At 35.5% G+C, this 25,378-nt stretch overlaps 1 protein-coding gene across 1 annotated transcript; it reads left to right on the top strand.

Annotated features, from left to right (window-relative positions):
- Nucleotides 1-334: 334 nt before the first annotated feature.
- LOTGIDRAFT_142194 (hypothetical protein) lies at nt 335-23,930 on the top strand (the record flags this gene model as incomplete). Its single annotated transcript, XM_009051966.1, has 3 exons — nt 335-401; nt 3,353-3,465; nt 23,754-23,930. 3 exons carry the CDS (start codon nt 335-337, stop codon nt 23,928-23,930), a joined length of 357 nt encoding a protein of 118 aa, XP_009050214.1.
- Nucleotides 23,931-25,378: the final 1,448 nt, after the last annotated feature.

Here is a 25,378-nt window from a genome sequence, read left to right as displayed (position 1 = left end):
TTAGCTAATAAGACAAGTTTTAGTCACTTTGTGTTAATTAGAATGGCTAAAATAAAGAGAGATTCATTATGTGTTTGAGGTAAAAATCCTAAAGGTAATTTTAGATTGACATGTCGAGTGGCCAATCGGATTTAAGTTATTCAGTCTATGTTACGCCCCCTTTTTCGGAGTGAAGAACAGTATTTTCTATACACCTTTTACGTTTAAAGTTAGTTTTACTTTACTACAATATGGATATGTTAATGCTTGCCCCAGTTTTCATTATTAAAAAAAGGAAACTAATTATTAATTGTGATTAAGGTGCTTCTAAGAACGTGGAATATACAATTTCAATATGGAATCTCAGACTTCTTTGGATTATTTAATAGAAACTGAGGATTTTTTAGGCAAATTTGCCAAAGGTAAGCCATTTTAAATTCTCTTAAAAGCCCGCTCACGTGGTGTTTGGTACCATAGTTCCGGTTGTTCCTGGAACTGACACGGGTCGCTAACTTCATGCCTATACAAATCAGGCAATATCAAGCAAGGATTAATCAATAGTAAGAATCATTTGTTCCAAACTTATGATGCCTTTTTTTCTCTTTTTTTTAAACAGTCGGAAATTTCCCAAAACTTTCATACACAAAAAAGGACAGATGTCGCATTTAGTCTTACTCCTATTTCCACGAAACAACAAAGTCGTGACTTTTTACGTCACTTTTCTTTGACAATGTTTGAATATGTACGCGGATTTGTAAATTGGCAAAAAAGTGTCTCGTTAGTTTGCATGAACATTTTAAATATATTTATCCGTCCTTACGTTTCTATTTACCTAATGAACAATCCAGAAGGCAATTCAGTGAATGAAAGGTAGAGCTGAAAACGATGTATTTTAAAGGTTTAACTCATGAATTCGGCGATTCATAACGATTTTGGCATTCTCAGAAAATCGAACTATTTACGTCTGCATTAAGTTTACCAAACCATTTTATAACATCGTTGTGTATCTTTGTTTGAAAAATTTTCGACTCAATTCTTTGGTGTATATGATCTTAGACTAGGAAAGGAGGGAGAATAGCCTATTTATTTGGCAATGCTGACTCGTATGGACCCAAAATTGTCAGCAAAGACCGAAGGCAACCTAACAAAACAGCAACCTAACAAAACAGCAACCTAACAAAACAGTTTTTGGAACTTGAAAGGATCAGCTACTATACATGGATAACAATCTCGTGGCCAGAACCTGAAGCTCTCGAATTCAGGGTTCATACATCTATTGTTCTCGCGCTTCAATATGATCCAAAGCTTAGTAACATGCAATTAAAGTTTGGCGCGTAACATCTGTCTGTCTAAATAAGTGGCTTTCTCTTTCGTTTGATATTGCTGATAGTCGAAATTCTTTACTTTGTTCGTAACAAACTCTTGAATGAATGGGTTTTCATAAGAATTGGTAAAATATGTGAACGAAAAATTTGAACCTTGTTGAATATATTTGCAGTTCAAAAACAGTATGGCTATAAGACAAAGCTTAAACAAACAAGTCGCATCCTTTTCGTTATGCCTCCGCTTCAGCTGTGTTTAATATAACTGGTTACAAACCGGGTAACCTACGAATGTTATGGCAAAATTCTTGGTTCTTTGATTGAAGGGGTTGATATAGGTTAAACGGCGACCAGTTCCCCCCCCCCCCCCCCCTGCCTTAATATACAGGCGTAGTTATGTAGATCAAAACGTCTTTATGGCACCCTATACTCAAATACTAAGTCAACATTGATACCCAAGTGGATATACTAGATTTGAATCAATTTCTATGGACCCTAGCCCATCCTAGATTCCACACGCATTAAAAGATCGTTAGCTTTAAAATCTTAAGGTTCAGTATCTACCCTTATACTTTGGTGTTTACCTGTGACTTAGTAGGATGTACATGAAAATCTGCATCGTAATGACAAATAGTAATAGATGGGAACATGTGACCAATTCATATCCATCTCAAAATGGTGGCCTAGTTTATAATTATTATGAAATATTACTTAATATAATTTATATTTTTAAGGTTGGTCAAAACTTAAACATGTGTATCATAATCCTATCAGTTATCTTTATCGACGTTTTACTTATTCTTATATACAATTCGCTAACTAAAATACCACCGCACCCCTTTAATATACAACTAAAGTATTCACTGGAGTATGAAAGGGGGCGATTATTAGGCCGTTTATCGAATAGGGCCCTATATCTATCTTAAACACCCTTAAAACTCAGAATATATCATTTGTTCTATCTCTTGTTAAACACACCGAGTATAAAAGATCAAACAATTTACAACATGTTCGCGTCGCCCTTACTCAATTCAAAGTTTGGGGGTAACCAAAGCAGATCGGTATAATTAGAAACAGCCTCATCTAAGATTAGAAACTAGGCTAAACCCAAGGAAATGACATGGTAAACATAAAACAACAAAAAAACATAGACGAAAGTCTTATTTTTTGTAATAGTGCACTGATGACATGCCAAATTAAGATGTTAGAAATAGGTTTGAGACAAGGTGATAGGCTTTGTCCTTTCTCATTCACTTGCTTCAATAATGAACAAATACCACAAATCAATGAAGAAACCTCTGTACAAATATATCAATATCTCTTACAATTATTCATTAAGTACGATCCATTAGTTTTACCCTTCTTGAAGCACTATAATCACAAGCATTCACTAAAAATGCGGACCTTATTTGTTAATCAATGTTTGATAAATAAGCATCTTGGAATGAATTTTATGAACTTGGAAAGCATTGGGTCAATTCGTGCCCCTTGAAGTTCAAACGTTTAAAATTTGCATTTAAACAAAAATATTTGACTTTATTGTGTTTCAAGAGTAAAAAGCACACTAACAACTGTATTGTAACAATATAGCCATGTGGTTTGGGCAGGCGAGTTGACACAAATTCAATATTGGTCATCAACAAGGTGATTTTTGAAATACCTAAATGTTCCAAGACTTGGTGTCAAGCTAAGATGTCTCTGAATGGTGTAACAAATTTTTTTAACTTTCACATATTTGTGAACTTTCTAATCACCTAACCAACAACATAATTAGCCATTTTCTCGCCTTTTCATACACCGTGTATGCACGATACCCACTTAGATAGATAGTTTGGCCTATGTTTTAATTATATCTGATAAAATTCCGTTCCATTGAAATTAAAAAGCAATGTCATTGCTCATCATTTCCCTGCTTATGTCCCACGGTTTCCATTAGCCCCGTTTTTAGAAATGTGATGCAGGAAACATTGAATGGTTCTCTGAATCATTGTCCAATTCCAAATTGAATTTCCAAGATCGTAATATTTGAAACCATTTTTTTTTAATTTCAGCATTAGAAAGAGACGATGAAGGCCGGAAACACACATTTGAGATTTTAGCAGCTCTATGTGTGTATTCTAAAGAAGGATATAACAGAGCTGTGGGTGTTCTAGAGCATCACAAGGTAAGAGACATATTTCTCTATACGGCTATAAATAAGGATAGAAAACCTATGCATGTGCTATGCATCAAACTTTTCACAAATGGCTCATTCTAAATGCTATGCAGCATACTTGCCGTTGCAATGATATTATCTTGGTTGTAGCGATTAAGTATATAGATGACACTGGATACGCTCCCAAAATTGATATATTTTTGCGATATACATAAGTATACCATCACAATCGTGTCTACGAGATGGGTCGTTTTGCATATCCCATGGGTTATTAACAGTAATTTATCAGTACACAGTGTGACAATCTAAGCTATGGAATTTTAATAGAGGTTTAGATTCATTCTGTTGGTGACAAGGACTGCATTAGACAAATCACATAATCACTGTAATTATAATGTCATTGACCCATCGTCTAATATGACTTGTGTCAGATGTGGCTTTAGGTCATGAAGGTTGCCATATCTGAATTGTGAGCTTAAAAACGGAGTCCTATATCACTCGAGCTGAATTGTGAGCTTTAGAACAATACCTAATTTCACCAGAGCTGACGTTAAGGTTTATGACGGAACCCAAATTCACCAGAAGGTTTACTTTAAGGTTTAAGATGGAACCCAAATTCAAACGAATTTACAACAAATTCACTAGGGTGAAGGACGGAACCTACTTACGTCAAACCTTACTTCATGACAAAACCCAAATTGCACTAAAGCTTACGAATAAGGTTCTAAACAAAACCAAAGGTCTCTAAAGCTGAATTTTGAGGTTTAAGCTAAAACATGAGGTTTACGAAAGAATTAAAGAGCTTAGAACTAGGCATAGCCTAAGGTCACTAGATCCGAATTTGGATATTTCAGACGGAACCTGATTTCACAAGAGCTAAAGAATGAGGTTTAGGTAATGTTTGCGTAAGAAAGAAAATGACTCTCACCAACTCTGTGTTGTTCTATTTGAGTGACTGTGTGAATGTCGGATGATTGGTAAATACCAACTATGGACAGTGACAATAAGTTTACACATGACAATTCTTTTGTCCATTCTCACTGTTTGTCCAAGACTTAGATATTGGATGGCCAAAGTAAAAAAAGAAGAGGATAACGGGTGCGGGTAGATTACTCATAGGATTCACTACAATAAGATTGCCTCAAGATTCTATTTGCATCGGAAAATCAAGGGGATTTAACGTAATCGGACAAAAAAGACAATAGCCATAGTATTTATTACCAGTAGTGCCCTAACTGACTAGAAAAACATACACTGAATATAGATAAGGAAGTGGAGGGAATACTTAAAGAAATTATAAATAGGTTTTCTAAAATTTATGTGTATCGGGGACACTGATAGTATCATTTACTCCATTCAAAATTTCAGTCAGATGTCTGTGGTTCCTGCAATTCCATAAAAAAAAAGGTTTTTGATGACGTCACTAATCGCAAAAATATGCTTTATCACACTCTCGCAATTAGTGAAGTCATCAAACACTTAGTTTTAGTGGAATTGCAGGAACCACAGATGTCGGATTGAAAACTTGAATGGTGCAATTTGATGCTATCAGTGTCCCCGATACACATGTAAAGTTTAGAGAAAAACTCTTTGCAATCCCTTTAATGTAGTATGCAAAGTTATATTATGTAAAATGAAACGTTATTCAACAAATAGTGAATTGTCCTTCTAGTGCGTTGACAATAAACAAAGTTCGGCATGCTTTGACAACTGGCGTATGCATATAGTCACGCAAGCTGAAAACATTACAACAATATATTACTTGCTACATACAAGCGTCTTATTTTTACACAAGCAACCGCCTAGTTACCTCAATACACGCCAAGATTCAACAAGTTTGCGAGAGAAACATTACAATGGAATATTAGATCTCATTAAAATTATGAATTTGCCCATAAGGAAACGTCCTTGTTGAATTACCAAAACGAAACCCATAAAATTGCTTAGTAAGCATTCTATGAAATGACGTTATCCAAAATTATGAAAAAAATAGGGAACATAAATTTTGCTGTACACGTATAAGGAAATCTCCACAGTTTAAATAATACATTTACATTAAACGATTTCTTCAAAAGCGAGCAGTAAAGTCAAATCATATATCAAAAACCTCAAAGTTATGCATCCTTGTCAAAAGTCATAGTAACCGTATGTTGTCACTTAGTCAAATGCATTGTTTTAAATCACGACTTTATACAAGGAAATCTCGACTATGTCATGTCGAATGACAATATTGTATTTGGAGTAATATCTCTTCCTAGTTTTACACTTTGATTTCATGCCAATAAACAATGGCAATTACTTTCATAAACAAATACTTAAGATAGTGTTCAACTTTTGGCGAGGAATACAAATTCGTTAAGAACAGCATTTGACGTTACGTTTTGCACTACTGAAGGGTTCAAAATTTATATTTGTAACGACTTCCTTTAAAAATCTACAAATTAAGCTTTGCGAAAGCGAAATCGTTAATTTAACGCCCAAATATGATATTTCCGCCCCAAAATTCATCATGCCTTGCAGTGGCTTGGATAATGTATGTAAGCTACAACAAAATTTCAGGAAGCATTAATACATGTCATAACCAGGCTATAATTTGACCCAGAGACTAGGTCAGGCCTTGAAATAAATCGCCCAGCTTACAAATTACGTCATATCCTGTAATATTACGCATGTCCAGTAAATCTTGAGATATATTTGGTATATTGCAATGAAATGTGAAATTCCTCTAGATTGTAGATTTCATTTGACAATAACCATTAATCAAAGCACGAGTAACAGTTGACCCGGGAATGCAGGACTGTGGCGTGAGCATTACCTAGTCTAGGACCCACTGTTGTGTTATTACTTGCTTGCGTTTAAACAATTTTGAAAGGTGCATATCGGATTTCACCTTGAATCAGCATACCCACTAAGCTTTTGATATTTTATAAATTTTGTAATAATACACGTATAGCAAATCTTTTTGAAGATGTGTATCTTCTCGTATAATGTTTCTAAGCAAATTACCCGGATGTTAAGACAAAGTTTCTTTTAAGGTTCCCTCACACCGTAGCGATTACCATTTGCGTATGGTTGCGAGTAATGAAAATGACCATGGGCTTCAAACGTAACTCACAACTCAAGTTGTATGAGAGTTGCGTTCGAAACTTGTATATTCTTTTTCGCAACCATACGTACACGCAATTGGCGATCGCTATTGTGTGAGGGGCCCTTTACGTGAGTCTATATTTTTTTCTCAATTTTCGTTATTAAAAGATGTTTTTCTTAAACTTAACGTCCTGTGACTGAAGTTTTATTCAAACTATATTCCTTTCAATGTCAACCTCTATGTAAATGAACATGTCCCAGCGAGCTATGACACGACATTTTGTAAGTATTTTTCAAAACGTCAGCCATCCTTGTCGTATATTTGAAAGATTTGAAAAGACACTGCACTCACAAATGATTAATTATGCAAGTTTTAAAAAGCTTTGTATGGGGAAAGAACCCTCAAGCGACTATTCAAAAAATACATAATATGGCATGGCGGGCTGGTTTTACTTGTTCCATTCAAAAGAAGTTTAAATAATGACCTGCCCGCAAAAACTTGTTTGCATCTGGTTCGAAAATGATGAAAAAGTCCGCCATTTTCAAAACAATTCTCAATTTAACCCATCTGAACAGATGCCGGATGGTGAAAATATCCATTTAGTAGTTTTTTAAACTAAAAACAAGTTTATCTCGAATTTTTCATGGCCATTTCCTATCAGGTATATTGCATTCGACAATAAGTACACGTGATAATTTCGGAACACTAAAAATAACTGCGATATTTTGGATTCTGCGCAGTACAAGTATAAGACAATCTGGAGATCCGCATCCGGAAGCGTTGAAGATTGAAAGCAACGAATCATATACATGTACACATTGATTCATCTCAATCTTGATAGTGTTTGATAATAATTACTTACTTTTTTAAAAAAAAATAATAAGTTATTTTAGTTATCAAGGTTGCACCGCCTTGCACATAATCTGCGCATCTTTCCACGTGGTTCCATACAGGTGGTTTAAGATATCACCTTCAAAAGAGCAAGCCTCATCAAATGATGACTAAGCTAGCTCTTTTTATTCAAGGATGAGACAGATATTTCCTTTAAATTCAAGTTGGTAGCGAGGTTTCTTGCACAGTCGATGAATTAAAAAGTCCTTAAAACCCAGAAGTTAGTAATTCTTTCTGAAATTCAGTTTTGAATGTATGGGGGTTCTATCACGGCATTTGTCGGTTTCTCCCTCCAAAATGAGCATGCTTATGCCACTGTCCCTCGTTACCCACTGCATGGGGCAGCACTTTTTCAATATTTAGATTTTGCTTAAAAGTTAGTCATAGTACAAAGATATGCCAATCAAATATATACACCAAAAAAGTGGATTTTTTCGTCTTATTTTTATATACGCAGTCGACCTAGTTTAAAAATATTGAAAAAAAAGTTTTGCTTTTTCTTTTATTCTTAAGCAAGTTTATGAAACCTTTTGGCTGGTTTTCCCATGACAGCCCCTTGCTTGAGGGAAAATTGGGCTGATAATTTTAATAAAGTTAAAAATGTATTTTTGTCGTAATGCAAGATAATATATGTATGTTTTTTTATATCGCACAATGAAGTATTAATAGTTGATAATTCTAAATTGATTAAGTTATATATGGAACGACGCCCAGTAAGCCTGAGAAATCTAGTTTTTTTTCTTTGTGTATGTGACTTGCATTTACTTTTCATATACAATGCCTTACAAATATATCTATTAGAGACTTACAATTACTAGAAAGTTATTGAGGGCTAGAGGTCAGGGAGTTACATTGCTCTGATACAATTGCTACTAAGTGATTTAACGTGTTGCTTATATTATGCGGGATTGTTAATTGTTCTGTTTTTTTTTTACTATTGACAATTTGTGTTGAAACGGTTACTGTCAGTGACCATTTTGCTAACAATGAACCAGTGTCCGAAATATGATTCATTTTATTGTGCCTATTAACTTGCACTTGTTTTGTTCCCTTTCGGTAATATTGTTCAGCTATATAATAAGAAATATTTCTGAGAAAGTGGTTTTCTCTTTTAGCACTGCTATGTTTATGGCGAAGCGTTGAGAGTAGAACCTAAAAAAAGCAAGTTGTTTTTACTCTGCGAACTGCAGACAATTGACCTATTTTCAGCCTGCGTCCCTATATACTTCTATGTTATAAAAGGACCATGTGTATTCTCGATCTCTAAGGGCTCATGGCATATGCAGAAGAAAGCTTATACGTACATCGAGGAAGTAGAAAAATAGGTCGAGATCTTTTCTCGTGAGCGCCAATGTCTTAACGAGACTGGTCTTGTTGACTTGCAACGAAAAGAAAAAGTTCACAAATTCAACGATTTTGGTTGAAAAATCGAAAGTATGCAAGAACCCTGTTCGGAAAGGCTACGAAGGTAGAAGGCCAGACACTGTGTTATGTGTGATTTCGATCGATCTGTTCGTTTGTCAATACCAGAAACATATTTAAAACAGGCTATTATTTGTCGATTGTTTTATCAGAAAAAAAAAGTTTTAACAACACAACCTAGTTTTTAACATGTTTCCGTAACACCGACTGACTTGCACTAGCTGAGATTGCATCAACAAATATTGTGAGGTGAATTGTTGGTGAATGTACTGTTATGACTATAGGGTGCTGTTGAGCTGTTAATATGCCTTGCTTCTAAAGCTCAGACACTTTGTATACCGTTTTAGGGTATACCACTAAAGTGTAAGGGCAATACACTTTTGAACATAAAGCTCAAAGTAACACTTAAGACCCAATATCATAAGCTTTAACACCATAAGGAACGGATACTGTGAACGGAAGCTCAACTAGACTGAAAGTTCATCTCCAAGCTTGAGCTCCACGTAAAGATATTATTATTTTGGGGGAAATATCATAACCTTCCAAGCCGATTTGACTGAAAGTTCATCTCAAAGTTCCACGAAAAGATATTAAAACTTTAGAAATATCATGAGCTTCTATGCCATAACGACGGGATTATATGAACGATATTCACCTTTCGCGGAGCCCGACTTGATTGAAAGTTCATCTCAAAAGGGACAATATCACGAGCTTCTATTACATAACAAAGGAATATACGCAAAATATTTACCTTTCGCGGAGCCCGACTTGACTGAAAGTTCATCTCAAAAGGGACAATATCATGAGCTTCTATGCCATAACAAGGAATGTACGAACAATATTCACCTTTCGCGGAGCCCGACTTGATTGAAAGTCCATCTCAAGCTACAACTCCATGAAAAGATGTTAATGGGTTCACAGCAAAGTGACGTAATTTCAACCCAATGCTAGTATAGCATTGAGCAAGTGTTGATATAGTCAATAAGGTCTTGTATTTAAAGTAAACCTGTTTCACCCATGATTACATATACTTTACCTTTTTCTTCAAATACATTTTCCTCCTTATGTACATGTAGCTTGCAAGTAGTATTAACACAGTATGGTAATTGATAGACCTTCATATGTACATGTAATTTGGTGTCATAAAAGCTTGTTCTATTTGACAATTACATTGGATGACCTGTCTAGCATTTGAAGCAAAGGATCGGAGAAGATGTTAGGTAATCATGGGATTTCCGTTCGCGATGACAACACCTGTTGATGATGGATGAGTGTCCAAACCTCAAGTGACCCACAAAATGTCGTTGCGAATCTTCAGTGACATAATTGACGAAATGGATGAATTTTGATAGGAGTGGAGACGGATTGTCCGTTTGAAAGGTTGCTAATTATAGGCTCAGAAGGTTACTTAAAAGATTCAAAATAAATCAAGAATCTGTTTGACGCTTTCCATTAAAATTCAGACGAATATTAACTATTGCTATTAAAGATCACGGCCATCACATGTAATTCAGACTAAATCTACTTATAAGATGAGTAAATGGACATATTTTGAGATTTTTCGGTAATAAGTTACATTATGTTTTGCACACAAATAAAAATTATTGCTGTGAAGAATACTGATTCGGGGCTCGAGGTTCAACCAAGACACCTCGGGTTTTTCACAGATTCAAACCACGTTATCGTCGATCAGGTTTCAAGACCAGTAAAGGGAGATTGTTCAAACCGATCCAGCCTCATATTTCAACTTAACGAGACGACGGTGAAGGTATAAAAGTTTTAAATTGGTCAGCGTAAATGATAATGGCCCAATAATTACAGTGATAAATACCCATCGGGTCAAGGATTCATCAATAGCTAGCGATAATCGTAGTGGACCGATTGAGTCGCCCTGTATGTTACCATCATCATTTATTTTCCATTTCTGTCAAAACAAGTCATAGTGGGATGATATCATCTGGATAAGACTGAAGACGATAATGACTTTTGGGCGGTTTATTTGAGTTGTAATGAAGTGTAAACCTTTTCGGTATAAACTGATACGAATCGTCGAAACAGAGGACGGACACAATTTAACAATGATAAAAGATTGTCAGATTGGTAACTGTGTTCAGACTTATAAGATTCTCCAATCAAATTCGTTATTTTATTTGATCAATTTACACAAAGGTTTTGCACATTTGGATCCTAGTGCGAAATTCGGTAACTCGTTTCTTTCTAAGAGCTTTGGCTTTCTCCTTCTGTAATAGGTCCTATACCTTATAATTAATTATCCTAATCTCCCTACGTCTTAAAAATAATATGGGTGTTAGCTTGATTGTTAAGGCAAGTAAATTGTAAAGAGACCCACTGGGATAAGAACAAGTCTTGTTACAACTCCCTACTGGGAATGGCATAACCTACATAACGCCCTGTTGTACTGTGGTATAACCGTGATATTGCCCTGTTGTACTGTGGTATAACCGTCATAATGCCCTGTTGGGGTTATGTATAATGTGTTATAATGCTTAGTTTACCGAGATATAATAGACAATGTAACCCAGCTAAATTAATGTTCGCCCAGTGTCTATCTTTGTTAGGGTTAAATCAATCAAACTGTTATAGGTTTCTATTTTTGAAACAACGGCGAAAGTGACCATTGACCAGTCGAAATGCTTAAGACGCTTAAAAATTGGAAAATGAGCATTTTATATTCACTCAGGTTTGAGAATCTGAATGCTTAATTTAAGAGCTTAAAGCATCGCTTTGCTATTTTTTTAGGTAAATATGACACGACGAATTGGATGATAATTATATATCTTATATATTTATTATGGCATTTACTTTCATTGAAAGTTTCCTGCAAAATTAAAAAAAAAAGGTCGCGACTCCAGCTTGTCTCCAATATTTTTGTCCAAAATCATTTAAGGATCACTCATATCATTTGTCATGTTTTATTCAAACCAATAATTTACAGAATAGCTGGAGGCAAAAGATGTCTAAAATAACATTGTCCGATTAGAAAATGTTCAATAATATGCGCTGATCGTGAGTCATATATATCTATCTTATCCTTACATATCATCTACAGCGGTCATCTCAGTTTCTATATACGTTAATGAGAAAGTTTCCCATGCGAAGAACTTTATTAAAATGTTAATGATTGGAGATCTTCAGATGACAAGCGAGTTGATATGCGTGTGAAATGAGATTTTTTTCATAAATTGTATCTGATACTGTTGAAAAGGTTACTTCGAAGATAAATTATTAAGCTTCGAAATAGATTATCTTCAGTTATGTGTTAAGATTATACAATGCAATTATAACGTTTCAACAGTCTTTTTTTGATTTTTTGAATTTCGCAACTTTTAAAATTACATCACAAATATAGCGGTATCGGATGCTCCATTTGGCTAATAATGTTCGCCCAAGATCATAAGCAATGCAAAGTATCCGCGTTTAATTTTTAAATGCAGTTTCGTCAGTTTGGAATTTCAAAGAAGTCACGATTGGTATACAGGAAAATTTAATATATGATACCATGATTCAGAAATTACAGTCTTACTTTTATTTTCCCCACCACGCCCGTGCCTTAATCGAGAGATACTTCAAAGAAAAAATCTAAATTTAGAGATTCATCCCTTTGTAAGGATAATGGCAAATAATAGATACATGATTATCATTATCCTTGTAACGACCACACCTTGTTTTTATGCTTTCATATCAACCATTTTGACAATGATGCGGGGGTCCCATTCATTTGGTTGTGACCTAGATGTTCTTTTCGATGCAGCTAATGTAACAACTGTACAAAAACCCACGGATTCGACAAGGTGTTTCATAATTTCACATGATATGTGACAAGGATTTGCCGCCGGCCTTGTTAAACTGTCATAAATGGTCGTACAACTGACATGAAGCTACGACTAATGTCACTGGCTATAAGAGACCATTACACCGCCTTCCACCTATTGCCATCCGTATTTACCTAAACCATACTTGATGTGTTTGTCATCTTGTGTAACGATTGAAAGATAAAGTGTTGAAGCATTTTTTCTGAACTTTAAAAGGTTTTTCATCTTTTTTAAAAGCGCTTGTATTATACAACTTGTTTTTGTGAACCCTTGCCCTAGATGTATTTACATGACGTTGAACGTTATTCTTAGATTTAACGTAGTAGTATATAGATATAAGTCGTGGTAAAATGATGTGCTTTTAACTGCCGCTGCGTGTGTAAAATTCTGTTTTATTATTCAATACTAGTCCATCTGCAAGCGCCCTCAGAGGCACTTAATTCCTTTGCTTTTATTTCGTTCTTAAAATCCTATTTTGGGAAATTAACCCCCGTTCAAAAACTAGCTGTCCTGATGAGAACTGTGTATCCAAACATGTTGGCAGTATGAGATGAGTTTATTCATTTCCTTCATCTTGATAAAAAAAAAAGGTCGGTAAGAGAGCGTGCTCCACAGTGCACAATCGGTAAGGTGTAAGGCTTTCCCACGACTGCTTGAGCCCAAGGGTCAGGGTTTCTCGGGTTATCTGCTATAGTTAGCCTTAATGGGTACAAGCAAAAGCAGATAAGCTTCGCCTTTATTACATCTGTACCAAGAGAAGGTCGTGTAACCCTCTGTGGGTAACAACAAGTTTGTCCATAATCTTTGCCTAGTCACGAACGGAATGTTAGATTGTGATCCAATGAATTAAACTCCGCTGAAGAGTGGGTGTGCATATTCTTAAACCTTGAACCTCATATATTGCTTATATTGATATTTCGGGAACTTAAGAGCTCAATGGTTTCCAAAGTACCTTTTCAGCTTCTCTTCTATGGAATGATATGTCATGACCGGCTGTGAAGCCCTTCGATTATTTTCTCCTTGAGGTAGCCATTCTGTCCATCCTGGATAGAATATGAGGCCTACACAAGGATGTAAGTTCCGTTTTCTAATGAAAATTTCTCCCTTTGCGCACCATTACAAAGGCTTACTAATATACCTACATGTTTATGTAAGGTTTTAGATTTCCTTCAAATGACATGAATTTAATTCAAAATGGTGAAATGCTATATATTTGACCCTGTCTCTTTTACATATTATGGAGCAATGCATTGTCTGTTCGTCTAATTTTATAACAGTACATGGTCGTACCAGTGGATAACCATATCCCTCAATCAACATACTATAGCAGTCTGTCAAATCAAATTTAATGCTTTTCCAACCGTTGTCGAATTTCACGCTTTGTGAAATTGAATATGAAACGTATATCTGAGGTATATTGGAAGAGATTATGAACAGTGTTGGTTGATTAAGCTGTAACAGTCAAGGTTTAGGACGGATTGTCCCTAGGCTATTATTGGTTGTCATTTCTTATCAGTTCGGCGAACAACAGTTGCGTCGAAACCTGATGCTCGCGATTATGTATTGCACATGTATTTAGTTCGCTTACAGGTGATGTAAGTAGTTGCATCTATAGTTATCAGCTTTTCACCATGATTTGAATATGCATCGGTGCAATAGTAACATAAATAGGTATATATCAATATGTAACACAAATTGGATTCTGATACAGTTTGGGAAACGACTTGACCCAGTGCATAGTTAACGTTCATCACAGAAAAACCACAAATCTATCCGAATATCCACTGATACAATACTATCAGATCTTGCATCAGACGCTATCTTATCTGAAGATCACATTCGTAAATGACCAGTTGGTTATACAGCAGATCTTCCGCTTCATGTGTCTAATATGTCACATTAGCGTCATTCATAACAGTTATCATCAGCTGATGCTTTATTATCAGGCGGAACTCATCTGGCTTGCGACTAACGTAACACAGCTAATGCAGCATGGTGGTACTAGTGGTTCAAAAACTAAATTCATATCTTGATTAGTAGTAACAGAGTATGGATAGACAATGTATTGTACTCAGCGACTCTTTTCATTTCGCTTCGAGTATTGGCATGCGGAAACGTCCTAAATACTAGCTATTGAAAAAGGTTATTGACGCTGATTCAAAGAGGAGCACCTCTCAAGACGTATCCTACTGAAGATGATAAATCAGACGATCCATAGGGGAACTCCTCGGACATTAATGAAATACCCAGCATCAACTCTAAGATTAGAATTGTCATTACACTCACATTTTGACAGTGATTTTCTTTCTCATGCTATTTGAAAACCGCTAGTGGCGATATTGACATGAATAGTTTACATTCAATAAGAACCTACAGGCTATTCTCATATTATTTTCACAGTTATCAAAAACAACATACGGGCAGGTCACCGAGTGTGAGAAGTGATTGAAATAAATATTATTCCTATTTTGGGAAGAAAACAGCCCGATGTTTGCAAGACCAATATAACGAGTTAACGTTATGTTGTTATTCTGATGATTTCTTCCACGAGGACCAACTGAAGTCTTTATGGTGGGTGTTGATACAACGTTAAAATCAGGTCGTTCAAGCTCGACTTAGGAGGTCAATAAACCAGATTAAATTATTTTAAGATTTGATGCATTAACTTGATGGTGGTATGCAATTATTTGATATCGGCATTTATTCATATAATGATCGCTGGCATTTATTTAATGATGATGTATGCTTCTATTTGCTGAGGATATGCAATTATTTACTGATAATATGAATTTATGATACGAATGTGGTTTTTCTAATGTCAGCCTATTGGATCAATTAACATTTCAACGTGACAAAATTAACACTTAAATAAACTACACGTCGTCAAAAATCAATTGGAATTTTTGAATGGCCATTGCATGGTAAATTCATAAATTAGGAATTGCTGGCTGGTATCGTATTTAAAGTTTCATCTTATGGGAGAAACCAGATATACATGTATACATGTTTATTAGATAAAGCAGTATTTTGACGAATGTATCTCAGGAACAGATGATGTCTTGCAGTCCGAAAGGAGAAATCATGCAAATAGATCTAAGATATCTTCAATTAGCTCCATCTTCAGCAACTTCAGTTGGATTGTATCTCAAAAACAGATGATGCCTCTGCAGTCCGAAAGGAGAAAATCATGCAAATAGATCTAAGAGATCTTCAATTAGCTCCATCTTCAGTAACTTCAGTTGGATTCAAACACTCACAGGACAATTATTGTATCACATGTAACGTGTGAAAATTATTCAGATATGATTTCATGTTCTAATAATATTTATGACAATACAATCATTTTAACCAATCAGAAATATTCAAGGCGTGGAAATTCGGTACTGATTTGCCGGAAGCAATGTGGACGGAACACGACTGTTACCTCATATCATTAAGCTACTATAAAAACTATAAAAACACAAATAGTCAAAATATACTACGAACTTATGTGGAATGCTAATATTGATGTAAGGGTCGGTATTAGCCGACTTCCGTTGAATGCTGCGTTTGCTCTGTCTTTGCTTACATGGATGCAGTGTTGTCCTCAGAGCTCTAATTTTTTACTCCCCCCCCCCCCCTTCAATAGCACATCGAAAGTATTGAAGACTCTTTACATCAATGTTATTCAACACTAATTTACAAATCTCATCTACAGACCACACGTAAACTGCTCTTCCCAATTTTGTGGTGGTCTATTGTACGGTAAAGCTTTTTTGCATTACTTCTGCTCGTCTAGACAAAATATGACCTCTAACGTTCAGGGTCAACTGCTGCATACACAAAATAGGAGTAGAAGCCTCGGGTAGAATGTCCATTTGACTGTGCAGGTGGCATGGAAAGGTCTCTCTAGCTCAATTTACCTATTGTGACAATGGTTCGCCTTGTTAACAATTATAATGACTGTACAATAACATTGGGTCTGCTGATATTTCATATCATTGATTTGTTGTGTTAGAGGGGAAAAACGCGGGATATTTGGTTTTGTGCATTTCTGATGTTAACGATTTGTCTCTATGAGAGTAGTCATGCGAAAACAGTGCAAGCTTTCCAAAAATTCGAGTTTCAGTCGATTGAAATTGTAATGCTCTCGAATTGAAATGAAATTGTGCTGCCTGAGAGCTTGGTGGTGACTAATAAAGGTGCTTGAAGAAGTATTCATGGCCAATCAATTGACATGGGCATCTCCATCATGCTATTCAACGAAGTGTCATGAATACTTATGAAAAGGCTGCGATATGGGTATGTGTTTAAACCACAAAACCGAAAATGTACCCTTCTCTTCTAGTGGAATGGTGCATATAAATGTCATTTTCCAAACTATGCCGCAAAAATATGTCATTATTTTTGATTGACAGATCGTTCGTGGCAAGAAACAAAATCGGTAAAATCGATGACGTCAAAACGTTACGTTGAAACTCTAATTTGAACGTATCAGGAAATCTTTTGATACGCATTTCACCCTCGATTTAGTCCATATAATAAAGATGGATAATGATCATTAAATCAGAGCCACTTAATTAAATAGTAATAGCCGCGTCGTGAGCAGACATTTAGACAGAAATTACACGGTTTACGGTAGATAAATACTAAACCATTCATAGATATACATATTTGCCCTCGAGCTAGGGGGGCGTTCAGAAACAATAAATATGGAGCGCATATAAGGTTTTAATTGAAGACGAACTATTTACACACGTATTAGATCCTCAGCTGGTGAATAGACATTGAATGGTCTAGCCAAGGTAAACACACGAATTTGGTGTGCACACAGTCAACTAGGTCGGTCGAGATTTACCAAGATAGTGCATATCCTCAGTAATGGCATAAATGGTAATACATAATGAGTAAAAAAGCCAAAAGCGAACGATCTAGTTTAGTTTGATAAGTGTACTGCCATGAGTACGAGAAATTTACGGCAATCAAAAACCAAAATGCATATTTCATTGATGCGGCAACATAAAACTTAGTGGCAGTTATAGTCACGTCATAAAAGTTTGAGTGGAATTCAAAGATCGGGAGATAAGAAATAAGAATTGTGCAACCTGATGCAGTTTAGAAAACATATTTACAACTCCTTTAAGAACATAACGTCTACCACGACGACACATATACACATTTAATTGATGCACCCAGATTTTTTAAATCAAATCCAGATTAATTCCAAAATTTGTCACGTTTACCTCCCCTTTCAAAAGCACTCTTCAATAAGGGAGAATCTATGCAATTAGCTATTTCTCACACACAACCACCGCTTGGTATATGTTATATAAGAAAAACTAGATTCAAAAATATTGACATAAAGTATCACCTACAGTCTTCAAGCCGATTAAACCAGATCAAATAAGTTGGGTAAACTTGAAAGAAAATTGATACGTTTATGAAAAAATGATTCGATGCGTCTTCATTTGTTCGCATGGACATAATTTCATTTTTCTTTTGTTACAAAGTGATATAAGATACGATTTCTTAATTACATTTGAAAGCCGATTTGAGCTTCTTACAATATTGACTGAATGTGCTACTGAAAAAGGGATAGAAAATGCGTAATTAGATATCAAAGAGCTAGCTAATTTCACAGTTGCATTTTGCTCTTTAGAAAAAAAGATCCACATAAAGGACAAATCATGTATTTCTCGATTAACGTCAAGGAGTCTGTGTTTTCATCGCATCTTGGTGTGAGAAACGGTTTGAGGACCTCGCCTCGTGTAATGATGGGATTTGCTTCACGAAGAGATCCTCCCGTAATATCTATTCTATAACATAAATTTCTAGTTCTATCATCGATGCGTTATCTCGTACTGCCTCAAAAACCCATTGAAAGTCTTTTGATTACTAAGAAAATATGACGCAATCTCCCCATTCCATGGTCAAGTTCTTCAAGCGAAGTCTATGGTTCAACATGGCCGCCGTTGCTAAAGCAGTTTTAAACACAAAGTTATTATGTATTCATTGTTATTATACGATCTTAAACGACCAGGTACGAACAGTTACAATATTTATATAACGTTCATTCATAATTGATGTTTTGAAATTTTAACTCCATAATACCTTATACACATCAATGGCGTAATCGCTTTCAAGGACCTTGGATGGTATATACCAACTGTTATAGATCACGACACCCTATGATCTAATTTCTCTTTAAACGTGATCTTTCTAATCCAGACAATATTGACTTTGTTTTAAATTTTTAAGTATATCCCTCGTGAACTAGTTTAGTTTTAGTACAGCGAGGCCTTGAGACTGAACTAATTTTACTAGGTGGCCATGAGACAAAGGTTGACCAACTAACTTTCAATTCTTTTTACGTAATTTTTCAAATTCTACTTTCAAAATGAAGTGCGATATTGGAAGGTCAACTTGAACTAAACTGAGGTCCTGTGCACTCAGAGATTTCTTATTAACGCACTGGAAGCCAAGTGCTCTAATCCATGACCAATATGATGTACAACTTTCTTACTTACTTACTCTGATGGTGTTGTTATGTTATAGACAAATTGGCGTTCGTACAACAGTGCTCAGCTCTACCAACCCGGCAAGATGTAGAACAGTATGGCGTAAAACTTGAAAGAAAACAGTCATAATTTACGATATCTAGTTTGTCAGGCCACCAGAGCTATATTTATACGATCAATTTTGTTGACATGCCTTTTGGTATTTGATGTTAAATAGAAGATACTATTAATATCTTCACATCGACCCAAAGATGCTGTGGCTTTGTCAATAACAAACGGTGGCCGCTGGTAAACCAACATTCAACTGATATGGATTTATATGCATTGGAGATACTCTTCCGGAGATAGTGTCGAGTCAGTTATTGGCACTTAATCTTTTCGGTACACAGAACAGAAAGCATAATAATTGCTATTTTCGAAAGTATTGTTCGATATTGTACTTTTGTCGGATGAAGTACTTTTCGTCTGTAAGAGAACTTGTGTTAATTATCAAATAATACACTTGCAAGCAACAGAATAGCCACATTACACAATACGTCAACCATGTGCCGTCGCCTCGTCAAAAGGCCATGAACGTTGTGATAAGGGGTTGGCGTTGGTCAAACATCCGCATCGACTCTGTTCCCCTTATTGACCAGTTTAATACTTCCCACCTAACTTGTGTCACAGGAGATGTTTAATTAGATACATCGTGTTGGTTATTTTACCACGGTCCAGCTCGTAGCCAGGGTGTCAATACCCTATTGTAGACATCCTGCCATAGTCTAAAAGTACAGCATTCTTAACAATCGGCTTTCTATACTGTGTCAATACAAAGATGTTTCAAACCTTTGCCAAGATTCAACTTTAGCATCTCTCTTCTCTAAAGTTGTTTGTGTTGTCTATTGTGTCCGAGCTGGGCATTTAATCCCTTGATTAAAAAGCTTTGTCCACCTTTGTTTAGCAATATCCTGCCTTTCAATTGTTCGTGTCCGGTATCTGTGTTAAACGTAATGATAAGGTCGTGCCGTGTGATGGGGTTTCGTTTAATTTTTAATATTTGTTCAGATTTGATACACTGACCATACACTCTTTGTACGAGTCATTATTTACTCAAATTTTATGCACAGCTGTATGAAGTGGTGTTGATTTTGATTAAGCTTTAGTGCCTTTGGAATTAAGTGGCAACACATTTGATCCTTTCCTGTATGCTTTTAAACATGAAATACATGTTCACATTATGGTCCTTTCAATATACTTCTATTTGATCAGTTGATTATACTGTTTGATATCTTTTCAAACAATAATACCAAAGTGTGCTTTATTTCCGGACGCAGCAACAAACGTTCTTTGGCCATCAAGGAAGCATTTGGTAAATCCGTTCTGAAACTGAAGTAGCTATTTCTTGATTTGGTCCGAGGTTCCAATGTTTTCATTAGAAACTTTGTAGCTATGAATACCGGATATTTACGTCACTAGCAATTCTTTCTTAACATGTAATATGCTTTTAGAAGCCCAATGCCATAAAAAAAATATCAGTTTTCATTATGCCTTTTCCAAACTAGCATGTAAAAATGAAGAGAGAACATCCTCACGTCAAGCCAAATTTAATTAAGTCCACTCCAAGATACTATATAAATACTTGAAGACTATCAATTAAACTCTGTTCAACATGTCAGCTTGATCTCTTGTGTAAATAGTTTATTGTCACATAAACTTTATTTTTCACCAATTTTTTCTCCACTTTTCATGTCAACCCCTTAGCGGGGGATAACACCGGTGGTCAATTAAAACTTAGGTCAAGAAAAGCTGAAGCGGATTGCTTGACAACTTGTAATTGAGTTCATGTGGAGATTGTTCCTCTCTGAGAATCAAAATCCCCAAAGCAACATCTGTATCAGAGTGATGGCTATTCATACATATAGACGGTATCTTTTAACGCCAGGGCGGTTACTATCCGATGCTTGTTCTTCGGGTGCTGTACAGTCTTGGTTAAAAAAAAATCTTTGAGCAAGACCACCAAACTGGATAAATAAGTATGACCAAATCATATGATAGGAAAAAAATAAACTGTTCGGGTTTCAGCTTACTAAGAATTAGGATAGGCCACTTCAGCGTGCTGGGATACATGTCTGTCGCTTCAGTATACAAGTACTAGGATAGATCGTTTCAGCATACTAGGAAGTAGGATAGGCCACTTCAGCGTGCTGGGATACATGTATGTCGCTTCAGTATACATGTACTAGGATAGGTCGCTTTGGCATACTTGGATATGAGGCTTCAACCAACTAGGATAGCATAATTGAAATCCATAACGTACATCTTTGGTCTTGCTGTAAACGCACAGTTTCGGTTTAAAGGTGGTTTTTGATTTTATTTGATTGAAGCCTGGTCGAATGACATATGCTAACGATCTGGAAGAATGCCTATTCAACAGAGCATTCGCATTAGAATGGGGCTCTGAAATGTTACAGTTGAATGATACCATTGGCATCTAAGGTGTCTAATTTGTTATTTTTAATCCGCGACAAGTTCAAGTAAACACCAAAAACTGTGAGAAAGGGAGAGAATGGTCAGAAAATGACAATTGGCCGGAGACTGGACATTAGATGCTTTGTGGAAAAAAATGGAAAAAGATTTATTCACATTCCTCGTAGTTTGCATTAACTTATTTTTTGCTTTTGTTTCCTTTTGTTGTGTTGACCTGCTGATATGAGTAACAAACACGACAAAGCGAGTGAGATTTTGGAAAATTGAGAACCATCCTAGTCTTCTTGGCACGAAACGTTCTCATCATTTGATCGTCATGTCTCGTTCCCTTTATCTTGAATTAAAGGATTTACCAAGCTTGTCGAATAACAAAGGTTCAACCAAACTGAAATCGATATGAAAGCTATTGTTCGGCCAAATTTGACGATTTCTCGCCACCTCGCTTGTTTATCAACAAATCTGTTTGAAAGTTGAAGACTCGCTGTTAAGATCTCTTCAATGTACTGTAACCAAATAACTAATAGATAAAATCGAGGGAGAATTTTCTTATGGATAAGCGAAACTATTTTGATTGATGCAACTGTATACAATACAAATCGAAAAAATAGCAATGCCATAAAATCTTGTAAAAGCTCTAGTTAGAAATAGACCGACTGAAGAAGATCCCACAAGCGAGCAAAGACATGTTCAGCTTTCAGCATCTCTATAAAAAATGGCACGACATGGAGAACTTTTACTTTTGAGTCCCTTGACTTTACTGAAGACTCGAAATTGGAAAGGCTGGTAATTGATGGTTTCATCTGCTTAATGAAAAGACAATTTAAACTATGTTACAGCATAGAATGGGATTAAGAGATGAAAGAGTCCCTAAAATACCATCAAAGCATGTAAACATGTAGAGGTGACAATTGCGGTCAATGTAGCGGAAGTACTTCACAGTGAAGGAGGTCGTCCTTATGGATTAGCTTAACATTGTTGTTGCTCGTCCATTCGATTCTTTAATTTGATAAAAATTCGGTTTCAAAATATTTGTATTGATCTCGAGATTATTTTTTCTATCTTTTTAATCAACTATGACAGATGTTTGATGTTATTTTAATTTCTAAGAGATTTAAGAGGGTTCACAATATCAATAAACACAAAAAGCGCGAGTGTGAAATTCACAATTCTCTTACACCTGAACTGCGATTTAATTATGTTTTGATAATTCGAATGCTTCTATAAAATCTGATAAAACAAATAAATGACAAGCGATTTTCAAAAGGTCCTTGTGTCCCAACTGTATTTTCTTATTTTAATGAAGGTGGTGACAAGCCCGAAGGGGTCGGGACCAATTCTTACAGACACTGATTGACCTTTGATTAAACAACATAAAATCTTTAATGGAATGCGACTTGGTCATTACCATTACAATAGACGATGGGGTAAATTAAAGGGCAAATCTTATAATGACTAAATTATTTACGTGAAACACAGGCTATGTAGGGCCAGAATTTAATTTACATTTCATTTATTTTGAAATGTGTGTCAATTGTACCTTTCAAATGATATTCTTATCCCTTACTAAAAATGAAATTTGTTAGGAAATGACGTAAGTGCTATTGGAATTTCAAATAAGTGCAATTTGCACATCTTTTAATTCATTAGGAAGGGTACAATTTCTCTCTCATTGCACTTATCATAATATTAGTAAGTCAAGATTGAGGTGAAATCCATACTCCATTAAATTGAAGGAAAACTTTCCACCCTGTAATTAAAGTAATAATTAAAATTAAGGTGCACCCAATCATGTAATTACACTTGCTTCAATAGCAATGGATAGAAAATTAAATACAAATTAAACGGCCCTTAATTTAGTTATAATTTACATACAAATTAATTTTAAAACCAGGCAATCATGTAATTGCACTTGTTAGAATGCCTATTAAACATATGAACGGCACTTTGTTACGGACTAGAAGATCACCCCCTTCCAACAATTACATTCAACCAAATAGATAAGAACAGTTGGACGCAACAGTCCAATTCATTTCAAATTGTAGCTATTCATTCATGTAACTGAACTATGTTTAATAGTGCTTTAATTACATATTTCAGAACACAAAGAAAAAGAAATACCGCTTCAGCTTAGTGGTAGATGAACTGAGAGCTACGGATAATGTCCATTATAAAATCATTCTATTGGAATTCATCAACTGCCTTATAATTTATACAGATAAAGCCGAGAACAGAATTCGCATCAGAAATGAATTTTTCAGTAAGTACCTTTTTTGAATATTCTATGCATGCCACCATGCTTTATCTTGTTGAATACCTGATGCAAATAATTTGTCAAAATTGCATTCTATGGTGCAATGATAAACTGGATTGGATATGGTGTAAATCAAGGGGAGCTTTTAGATCCCTTATCATTCCCTATTTCTATTCTTGACCTCGAAGAACATTGTGTTATTTTCAATTCGGACAACTGCATTGTTAACGAATCAGAATTTTCGAGGAGATCGTAGCATTGTGGGTCTCTATGTGAAGTACACTTCTGAACTATCTCGCTAAGCTCTGGACTCATATTTTATAACCTTAAGGGAGGTCACTATCTGAATAAGATTTATTGTTAGAACGGAGTAATAATTCATATAAAACAATATTTAAATCATCGAGTAGGTCCATAATAAGTATTTAACCGAGCATTTAATGGTAATGTTTATTAAGAGGTAATCGTTAATTCAAGGTTAGTCTAGAGAAACACAAGAAAACCAGTTCAACAACAAACTGTACTGATGACTGTTCTATTATACTGATGATGAATTAAAAATAATGACCATATTTGTTTCAAAGTATTTCCCATTTTAAGACATCTGTTTTGCTGTAAAAATAATTTTAGAACCAGTCATCTCATTAAATGGCTTGTGGCCTTGCTTTGGTCATTAAAATGAATGGCCATGTAGGCGTAGATTTATGATGTATACCATTTCCTTTCATCTATTTTAGACACATTTTCAAATACGATTGTTTCAAAAATATGCCGTAGATACAGGGTGGTAACGAAAGCCCCCCTTAACCCCCTGAAAAAATTCTGACAACTGACCAAATCTGTTAACACCATTGACCATTGCCCCTACGGATATATTATTTGCTCCTCTGAACAATCAGGTCTGGTTACGGGTCTGTCTAAGGGACCATACAAGAAGCGATAAGTAAAGGGTTTTTTTTATACCATCAACTTTACTGGTTTCGTGCACATGGGCCTTAAAGCTCCCAAACACGGATTTTCTTGAGTAATTTAGAACCTCCAATATAGAAAATTGAAATGACACCAGAAAAAGTCTCTAAATCGTTCAACAACATAAGATTAAAAAACTAATGGAATTAACTTATGCACATATTCACGGAATTTCGATGCAATTGGCTGAAAAGGGGTTAAATCAACGTCTCGAAATTTTGACACCACATGTAACCTTAGCTATTATTTCTATGTTAGACACTTAACCCCACTCTTCAAAATACATTAACTCCTCATTTTAAATACTTATATAGTATTTACTTAGTAGGTTGACTTCATAAACGTACATTTGACGTAGTTGTCCATAATACATACACATTCTTGACTTTCAAGAAAAGGGAGCGGGGGGGGGGGGGGGGGGGGGGGGGGGTAAAAACCGGGGAAAAAATTAAAAATTTTTACCCCGGGGGGGAAAAGGGGGGGCCCCCAAAAATTTTTTTGT

Source organism: Lottia gigantea, assembly GCF_000327385.1.
Source record: "Lottia gigantea unplaced genomic scaffold LOTGIsca_176, whole genome shotgun sequence".
Lineage (NCBI taxonomy): Eukaryota > Metazoa > Mollusca > Gastropoda > Lottiidae > Lottia > Lottia gigantea.
The sequence above is the reverse complement of the archived record's forward strand: the minus strand, read 5'-3'. Positions and strand labels throughout refer to the sequence as shown.